The sequence below is a fragment of the Canis lupus genome, chromosome 1 (assembly GCF_003254725.2).
Source record: "Canis lupus dingo isolate Sandy chromosome 1, ASM325472v2, whole genome shotgun sequence".
NCBI lineage: Eukaryota > Metazoa > Chordata > Mammalia > Carnivora > Canidae > Canis > Canis lupus.
The window spans coordinates 59,011,486-59,020,256 of record NC_064243.1 but is presented as its reverse complement, the minus strand read 5'-3'; the positions used below and the strand labels follow the sequence as shown (position 1 = coordinate 59,020,256).

Genomic DNA, 8,771 nt, shown 5'->3' with positions numbered 1-8,771 from the left:
TCTAACCATGTTATCACTAGTTAGGGCCCCTCCTGGAAGGAGCCATGGAAGTTTCGTTAACTCGGCCTTTATAGCCACCACAACTGCTTTCTTCTTCCCTCCCCAAAACATTTCTAACAATTTAGAAAGTGTGTAGGGAATTTGAGGGCCTTGGAGACATCATTCCAAATATAAATTGTGATTGAAATCTCAGTGCATGGGTGCTTTAGAATAAGAAATTTCTAGTCAAAGTATATCAGAACAGAGATTCCCCTATAAATAGCTTTCAACTATTGTTTAGTAAACCGGAAAGAACTGGGGCTTAAAATATCTAGGTCATAATTCTAGCTCTACTAGTAATTGGCTTTGAGAATCTGTACAACTCAACCTTTTATATATATTCAGATATGTATAAAATAATGGATTTGGATTTGAACTTCTGTTCCAATAATTCTTTTTATTTCCAGCTTATTCTTCTACGTGCTTTAAGTAACTATTCCTCTGCACCAGCCTTTACCCCTGCAGTACTATGAGCCCATGTCTCTCATATTGTTCCCTTTGGCCTGATGCTTCCACCCATGGGTTATGACTCGTCTTCAAAGAGAAGCTCTAGGATGTCATAGATAACAACCTGCCTAGACAGATGCTTTTTTTCATATACCAATAGCTTCCAGTCTCTTTTTGTAAGCAATATTTACCTTCCCCTGCTGTATTCAGGTTTGATTACTATATTACCTCTCCTACTCTATACCGCATTGCAGCTGAACATCTTTATTTGGATTTCCACAGGTACCTCAAAGGTAACATATTTTACACTGAACATATCACTTTCCCCACCTGTCCCTCCTCTAGGCTGTTTCAGGGGGCACCCTTGACCATTCTCTCTTCCTCAGCCTCAAAGTCCTGTCTGTTCTACCCTATGGATGTTTCAGATATATCCATTTGTTTTCCTTTTTTTCCACTGCCATAGTTTAGGTCAATGTTTCATCCTCTCTCACCTCAATAAGTGCAATAGCCCCATAACTAGTCTCCCTGCCCATAGAGTTGCCTCTGAAATCCATTTACCATAGTCACAAGAATTACGTTACTAAAGTGCAAATCTGATTATTTCATTCTCCTGCACAAAGCCCTTCAGTGGCTCATTATTGCCTTCAGGGTGAAAACTCAACCCTTATCAAGGCCAATAAGTGCGCGTGCGTGCACACACACACACACCCTATGAATAATCTTGATACCTACTCTATCTCATATTTTGACTTCCCATCAAACTCTTTGCTCCAGCCATAGGGTACCACTTGCTGTCTCTAAGTGGATTATGTTCTCTCTCATCTTCAGGGCTTTGCCCTTGCTATCCTCAGAGCTTGTAATCCGTGTATCTACTACCTGTTTTTGGCTGAAAAACTCCTCCCTCAGAAATCTGTGCAATTATTGCCTTTGTATGTGTGAAGTCTTCCTTGACACCTCAGGCAAGGTTAAGTGCCCCTCTTGTGAGTTCCTTTAACACCATGTTGCGTTGCACCTTATTCTTGGTCTGTCTTTTCCACTAGATGGCTAACTTTTTGAGGACAGAGTCAGATTCTTAGTCATGCTTATTGACAACACTGCAATCTCAGCACCTAACGCAGCAGTATCTAGCATACAAAGGGCATTCAATAGATATTTCTGGATAAACAATCTCGTGAGGGAAACAGGTACTAAATAAAGATTTCTTGCCTAACTAGCTTTTCCTGTTTTCTCTCCTATTGCACACCTCCTTTACCGGATTTTTAAAAGGTGAGATTCTAGGGTGTATTCTTTATGTTTATTTCTTATAACTGAATAGCATTCTTTACCAGATGACCTGTGTTATCCCTCTGTGGTAGGACAAAAATATTAAATTCGTGGAATGACACTGGGTGTCTTGTGAGCATAGTATTTAGGAAAAGGCTCTTCTTGGGCTATGCTGTATAGTTGATGGCAGGACCTCATGTGATAGGGTTCAGTGTAAACCAGGGCCTCAAGCTCTAATTGTCAAGTTAGAGGGAAGAGACCGCTAAATACTGTCTTGTTTCAGAGGAGGCAAACAGGTTCAGTGACTCAGCTGAGGCTATACATGGTCTCCTTATTTCCAGTATTATATTCTTTCCACTATATCATAGAGACAAAACCAAAAACACCTTCTTTGCCCTAGCAAGACTTAGCTATAAAAATTTAACAAGGAGTCTTTTGAGCATATATTTCTGCTTAGAATGTAAAGGATATAAGAGTTCTAAAATGATTGTGAATCTTCTATGCCTAGAATTTGATGAAATAACACTAGCTCCTAATTCTCTTTAATTTCATTAAATTATTAGAGCTTAAGAACAGAGCAAAATCTGCATATTTGTTTCTGGCCATCTGCTCCATTCAGAACCTTGGAACTAGACAACTTATTTTCTGGAAGGCCTATGGCAGATGGGGGTTATAGAAGGGCTGAGTACCTAGCATCTGGGATAAGATGTGGCCAATTTCATTCTTCCTTTCTGGAATTCCAAGAATTCTGGAAGTACTTCATGATGCTATTCAATCTTCACCTTGTTGGTTTAGATTTTGTAGCAGACAATGATAATTTGGGTCCCAGCTGGATTTGTTAATAATCTCAGATTTATACCATGATTTAGTTAGTTGCAGGCTAAAGAGAAATCACATATGATAACATGGAGGAATTCAGTTCTGCAAAACTGCCTGGAGAGAAAGAGTCTTAAAATAGGTACAATTCTACATTTTTAAAGTTTGTGCTAAGATTGTCCTAAAACGATTTATTTGGGCAGCCCGGGTGGCGCCGCGGTTTAGCGCCTGCCTTGGGCCCAGGGCCTGATTCTGGAGACCCGAGATCGAGTCCCACGTGGGGCTCCCTGCATGGAGCCTGCTTCTCCCTCTGCCTCTGTGTCTCATGAATAAATAAATAAAAATCTAAAAAAACCTCCAAAACCCAACTTATTTGCTTCAACACAGGATACACTTAAAATAAATCATTTGACTTACGGGGGTGGGGGTGGTAGGGATGTGAGGAGAAGCTCATTAGGAAATAACACATTTAGAGAGGTGCAAATGCACAAGTAATGACACACTTTGGCCCGGCCCCAAATCCTTAAGGAGCTGGCATCGTGTTCCATCTTCTGTTTCTCCCTTTTACTTCCAGCCAACTCGATTTCGTATATAATTGCCTCCGTCTCCGCTAAGGCTGGGGGGAAACGTCGGGGTGCAGCGCTATACTAACTGATGAGGCGTGTGCTGTCTCCCTACACCGACACTCGCGATGTGCAGAGGGCACGGGTCGGCCCAAGCACACTGCAAATAACCATCCTATTTGTAGGAGTCCGAAAGGTGCAAGGCAGGGATTACTGCGTCCCGGGCTACTGCACTGCCCGAGTCCGAGGCGCTGAGGCCGGCCCTGGGAGGGAGGGGGTCGGAGCGGAGCTCGCCGCCCGCCTGGGGCAGGAGCCACTCGGCCCCCGCCCGCGCGCGAGGCTGCCCGTGGAAAGCCTCAGCAAACCGGCCAGGGCTCTGCAAACCGGAGGGACCGCAGCCCGTCCTCGCTCGCGGACTTGGGGCTGCCCGCCGGAGCTGGGGCCCGCGGACCCCCCGAGGACCCCCCGCCCCCCGCCCACCTGTGGGCGGGGCCTCCCGGAGCGCAGCGCCCGCCACGGGGCTGCGGGGGGCGGGGCTTGGCCGCGGGGGGCGGGGCTTGGCCGCGCAGGGATGACGTCGCCGCCCCGCGCGCCCCGCGCCCCGCCCCCGCGCGCCCTGGTAACGGCGGCGCCGCTGCTCCCGTGTCCTCCTCCGCGTCCCCGCCTCCCTCCTCCTCCCTCCGCAGCCCCGGCGGCGCCGGTCTCGCCGGCTCTGTGGTGCCAGGTGGGAGCGGGACCTGCGGGGCCGCGCGGCCCTCGACGCCCCCGCCAGGCGTCAGCTGAAGAGCGGGCGAGAGCGGCCGGGCCGTGCACCGCGGCCCGCCCCCCCCCGCGCCCCTGTGGTCCGCGGCCTCGGCCCGGCGGGGCTGCCCCGTCCCCGGACCGGGGTGACCCGGGGGGGCGTCGCGGGCCGGAGGGCTGCCGCGGCCGACAGGCGCCGGGGGTCGGGTCCCGCAGCGGCCGCCCCGGGCCTTGCCCCCCGGCCGCCGCCGCCGCCCCGCCGTGCCCCCGGAGCGCGAGGAGCTGCGCCCCGGCCGGGGTCTGCCGGGAAGATGGCGACCCCGGGCCCGAGCTGGCAGCCGCAGCATTACGGCGGCGCGGCGGCCAAATTCGCGCCCTCGCCGGCCGCCGCGGCGCAGGCGGGGCACGGCTTGGACTACAGCCAGGACCTGCACCTGAAAATGAGCAAGAAAATCGCGCAGCTCACCAAGGTAAGGAGGCGGCGGCGGGGTGGCACGGCCGCGAGGCCCCCAAGACCCCGGCAGACTGGGCGGGAGCCCCGGAGACGTCCCTGGCCATCCGGACGCCCCGGAGGCTCGGCTGGGCTCGCGGGACCTGCAGATGAGGATCTCTCCACGCCCCTTATCGCACGACGAGAAGTCACTGTAGTTTCGGGCTCCTGCACCTGCCCGGACTCCACGAGCCTTCACTCCGCCGGATGAAGTACAGAACCGTGTTCGACCCAACGTGACCCAGGACCTGCCCAGTTAAATCAGTGCCGTCTCCCCCCACCCCTCCACCCCGGTCACGCGCTTAGGGGGAGCATAAACCTGAGCCACGTAGGAGGGTCAGACCCACCTTGCGTGCCATTTGGGGAGATTTCTAATGAGTCATTCCTTAATTCTGACAGAACGTCAGGCAAGGCTTCTTAGATGAATCGTGTCTGCACTCCGTTAAATGTTTGGATCTGTCAAAAGATAATTTTCAAAGCGCATATAAGCCAGCAGATTTGGTCAAGGGTAGTTTAGAATGGTGAGCCTCTTTCTACTTAACTGGCTGCCTGTGGTGAGAAGGAGTTGGTATCTTGCGAAGCAAGAGCGTTTCAGACCGACTGATTGATTCTATTGCTCTGCTTAGATCTCAGGAGCAATCGTTCAGTCCCCATTAACTGCGAACAGGTGATCCCTGGTGTCTGAAAGTTAGTAGAGGCGATCTTAATGTGTTTAATTAAGCTGAGTCGCCTAACCACTTGTTAGTGGCCTAGGTATGACGAGAGGTGAGCATCCTGGGCGTTTACTAAATAGGTAAACCCCGAAGTCTCTTTTCTTTTCTTTTTTCTTTCTTTCTTTCTTTTCTTCTCTTTTTTTTTTTTTTTAAGATTTTATTTATTTATGAGAGACACAGGCAGAGGGAGAAGCAGGCTCCACACAGGCAGCCTGAGGTGGGACTCGATCCCCGGTCTCCAGGATCACACCCTGGGCTGAAGGCAGACGCTAAACCGCTGAGCCACCCAGGCTGCCCCGAAGTCTCTTTTCAACTCCCAAATTCCCATTCTGTAATTTCAGTACTAGTTGAGGCTGTTGAGACGGTAAAGTAAAACAGAGTTGGTAAAAAAAATAAAAAAAAAAAATTAAAAAAAAGAGAAATGGAAGTAAAATGGGGCTGGAAAGAGTTGGTAAAAAAATAAGATTTTTGTGAAGAAATGTGATCAAGGGTAGAATGAAAAGTAACCTGAAAGAACTGAGGAGTGAGGGCTTCACCAGAAGAGCAAAGGAATAGGAGCAAGTACCTAGTGGTAAAACTCAGCCATCCCGAACAAGGCAACACTGGGGGGAATTTTGTTTTCTGATTTTTGTTTTAGGTCCACGCTGTCTCAGAGCTCGCTATGTGCCCGGTTTTTACTGTTTCCTCTTGTGATGGATGGTCTCGATATTCAGAGAAAGGAAGGCCCAAGAAGGAACAATAGTATACCATCAGGGCAACTATACATTTGGGATCTCAAAACCAGGTTTCCTGAAATCATGTTTAGTCTTCAGAATAATGATGTTCAGAATGGCGTACGTGGATGTTTATGTATTCTGACTTTCTCATGGTGTGTACATAACACTCATTGTTCTGATTGTAAATTGTAACCCTCTAGATTCCTACTGTAAGTAACAGAAACACTCAAGAAGTTGGTAGTGGAACTGTGTGCAGTGTAACGAGGTTTCTCATCTCTCCAGTAAACTACTTTTCTTTTTACTGATGCTTTTTCAATATTCTGTTCTTTTTTACCAGAAAAAAAATTCAGCACAACTGTTAAATTTGAGAGTACTGTTAGAAGCTATCATATTCTCTGTTTACCCACCTTAAATCTAGTGAGACAAGAAGCTGCCCCCATACCAGTGCTCATCAAGGCTTGAGTGCTATACCTAATCTCTACTAAGTGTTAGTTGGACTCTTGACTTAGTGTTCATAGTTACAATCTCTGAAAACTCATGCCACTCCTCTGCTAAATACCTCAGACATTTAATCCCTTGTGCTAAAGTTTCTCAGCCTTGGCACTATTGACATTTTGAATTGTCTAATTCCTTGTATGGAGCAGGCAGGGCTACCCTGTGCATTATAGGAGTTTAACAGCCTTCCTGGATTCCTGGTGCTACCTTGTAGATTCCAGTAGCACCCCACACCTGCACACACCATCTTGACAGTACACATGTCTCTAGACATTGCCATATGTTCCCCGGGAGGTATGAGGGCTCATTCCATGTTGAGAAGCACTGAATTCTACTGGAATATCTAGGGTTGCTCCTACCCGTGTCTCTTGCATTTATTACTAAGATATGAGAATGAAATCATCAGATAATAGGACTCTGTTGCAGCCAACACCCGTTAGTTTCTGAAGCATACAATAAGGCATGCTTCCCTTATGTGTTATTTTGGAGACTGTCAAATTTTACAGTCATGTACACTTCTTGTAAATACTATAAGAATGATCTCACGAGTAATATGTCAACTCTTACAAACTTTACTGGTATCTACTGCATAGAATTTTCACTCGTGAAGAGCTTGGTAATAAATTCACATCAGTAGAGGTAGATTGGAAGCTTAGCTTATATTTCAAAATTAGACATAAACATTAAAATAGGATTTTATATCTTTTGGAAATGAGTCAGTAGTACTCAGCTCTTCAACATTATAGTTAACATGGCTTGGGAATCTGTCTTGAGTTAAAACTCCTGTTCTGCTGCTTACTAGTAATATGACCTAGGGCAGGTCACTAAATTCTGAGCCTCAGTTTCCTAATCTTTAAAAGAGGAGTGATTATACTATAACTTTCTAAGGCTCTTAAGTCAGGCTGTCACTGAAAGAGAATCTGTGGCAACAAAGTATTAGTAAAATACTGGATGATATATTTTTAAAATGCTCCTTTTTAAACTAGTCTGCATTTAATAGCATTGTTATATTGTAGTTCTTTTGAGAGTTTTCTAGGAAACTCTTTAAAAATATTTACAGTAATTGTTCTATTTGAGTACCAGAGTTTAAAGTTTTCCCATGTATTCCACATTGTTGTAGTACAGTATTGAAAATACATGCATTTTTCAGATACTTGGATAGCTAGGAAAGGATATGGATGAAAGTAATCTGTATTACAATTTTGTACCTAGTAAGACTCAGTATATTTTTAACTAAAAAGCCATCTCAGCTGCAGACATATTTGTTCAGGTTCTGTTTCCTTAGAACTTAACATAGCAGCCATTTCCTAGAAAGGAGACCAGTAGTGGTTTTTAAAGCACCTTTTATGTAAGGGACATTTTGCTAAGTGTTAGAGATCTAGCAGAGAGCAAGACACAGTCCCTGCCTTTTAAAGTGAATCTGTTCTATTTAGGCTACTCTTTTTTTTTTTTTTTTTTTTTTTAAGATTTTATTTATTCATGAGAGAGAGAGGCAGAGATACAAGCAGAGGGAGAAGCAGGCTCCATGCAGGGAGCCCGAGGACGTGGGACTCGATCTCGGGTCTCCAGGATCACACCCCAGGCTGAAGGCGGCGCTAAACCACTGGGTCAATGGGGCTGCCCTATTTAGGCTACTCTTACTAAATTTTAAGAATTACTGTTAGATTCTTGAGTCATGTCTTGGCAAGTTTCTGGGATTGTTAATGGCTGAACCATCTCAGGATAGGCAAAGAAGTTGGATGGGTTGAGTTATGTTTAGTGGGATTGTATTTGTGTACTTAGAGAAGTACTCCACTGTGTTGCTTCTTTAGTGCGTTAGAGTGAATAGCAAAACTTGTGGAAAGTAATTATAAAACAGCTTTTTTTGTGTGCTACTCACTGTCCCTTTCAGTTTACTCTGTGAGGCTGGCTCATCCTCTGCCCATAGAAAAACTTGACTTTTCTGGTTGCTTTTAGATCATATGAATTGTCCTTCAGTAATTAAATAGGAGAAGTCTCAATTTGATTATTAAAATGTCCAGTGCTGGGATGCCTGGCTGGCTCTGTTAGAAGAGCATGGTATTCTTGATCTTGAGGTTGTAAGTTTGAGCCCCACGTTGAGTGTAGAGATTACTTAAAAATTTAAAAATAAAAGTAAAATATTCAGTGCCAAGGAATAAAACCCCCAAGCCAAACCTACGTTAAGGATGCAGCTAGCCTCCTATGTCCATTCCCAGCTCTGCCTATTTATTGTAAGGGGGAAGCAGATAATTGAGGAAGGGGGGCATCATTGACTTTTTTCTTCTGGCGAGGCTTTTCTACTCTTCTTGCTTTGTTTTGCCAATCACAGTTTAATACCCCTCCCCCCCTCATTGGACAAGGAAGAAGGGAAGAGGGAAAAGACGGGCAGCAAACTTTATTTGAACAGTGCATGGTGATTTAGCTTCAGTGCTATTGTGGATTTGACCCACATTTAAAGCTCATTCTTTCAGTCCTGCATCTTCCACCT

General features: G+C 46.1%; 1 protein-coding gene across 9 annotated transcripts in view; it reads left to right on the top strand.

Moving 5' to 3' along the window:
• Nucleotides 1–4,147: 4,147 nt before the first annotated feature.
• FAM184A (family with sequence similarity 184 member A) overlaps nucleotides 4,148–8,771 on the top strand; it is a 106,576-nt gene continuing 101,952 nt past the window's right edge. For 2 of the 9 annotated variants that reach the window (XR_007413252.1, XM_025422879.3), the window contains exon 1: nucleotides 4,152–4,339. Coding sequence is in view for 7 of the 9 variants with exons in the window: in XM_025422879.3 (XP_025278664.1) it covers nucleotides 4,181–4,339 (159 nt within the window). In the remaining 2 variants the exon portion in view is untranslated. Of the gene's footprint in view, nucleotides 4,340–8,771 lie in introns of all 9 variants that reach the window. The other 7 variants (XR_003126413.3, XM_025422877.3, XM_025422876.3 and 4 more) reach the window with 5 other exon arrangements.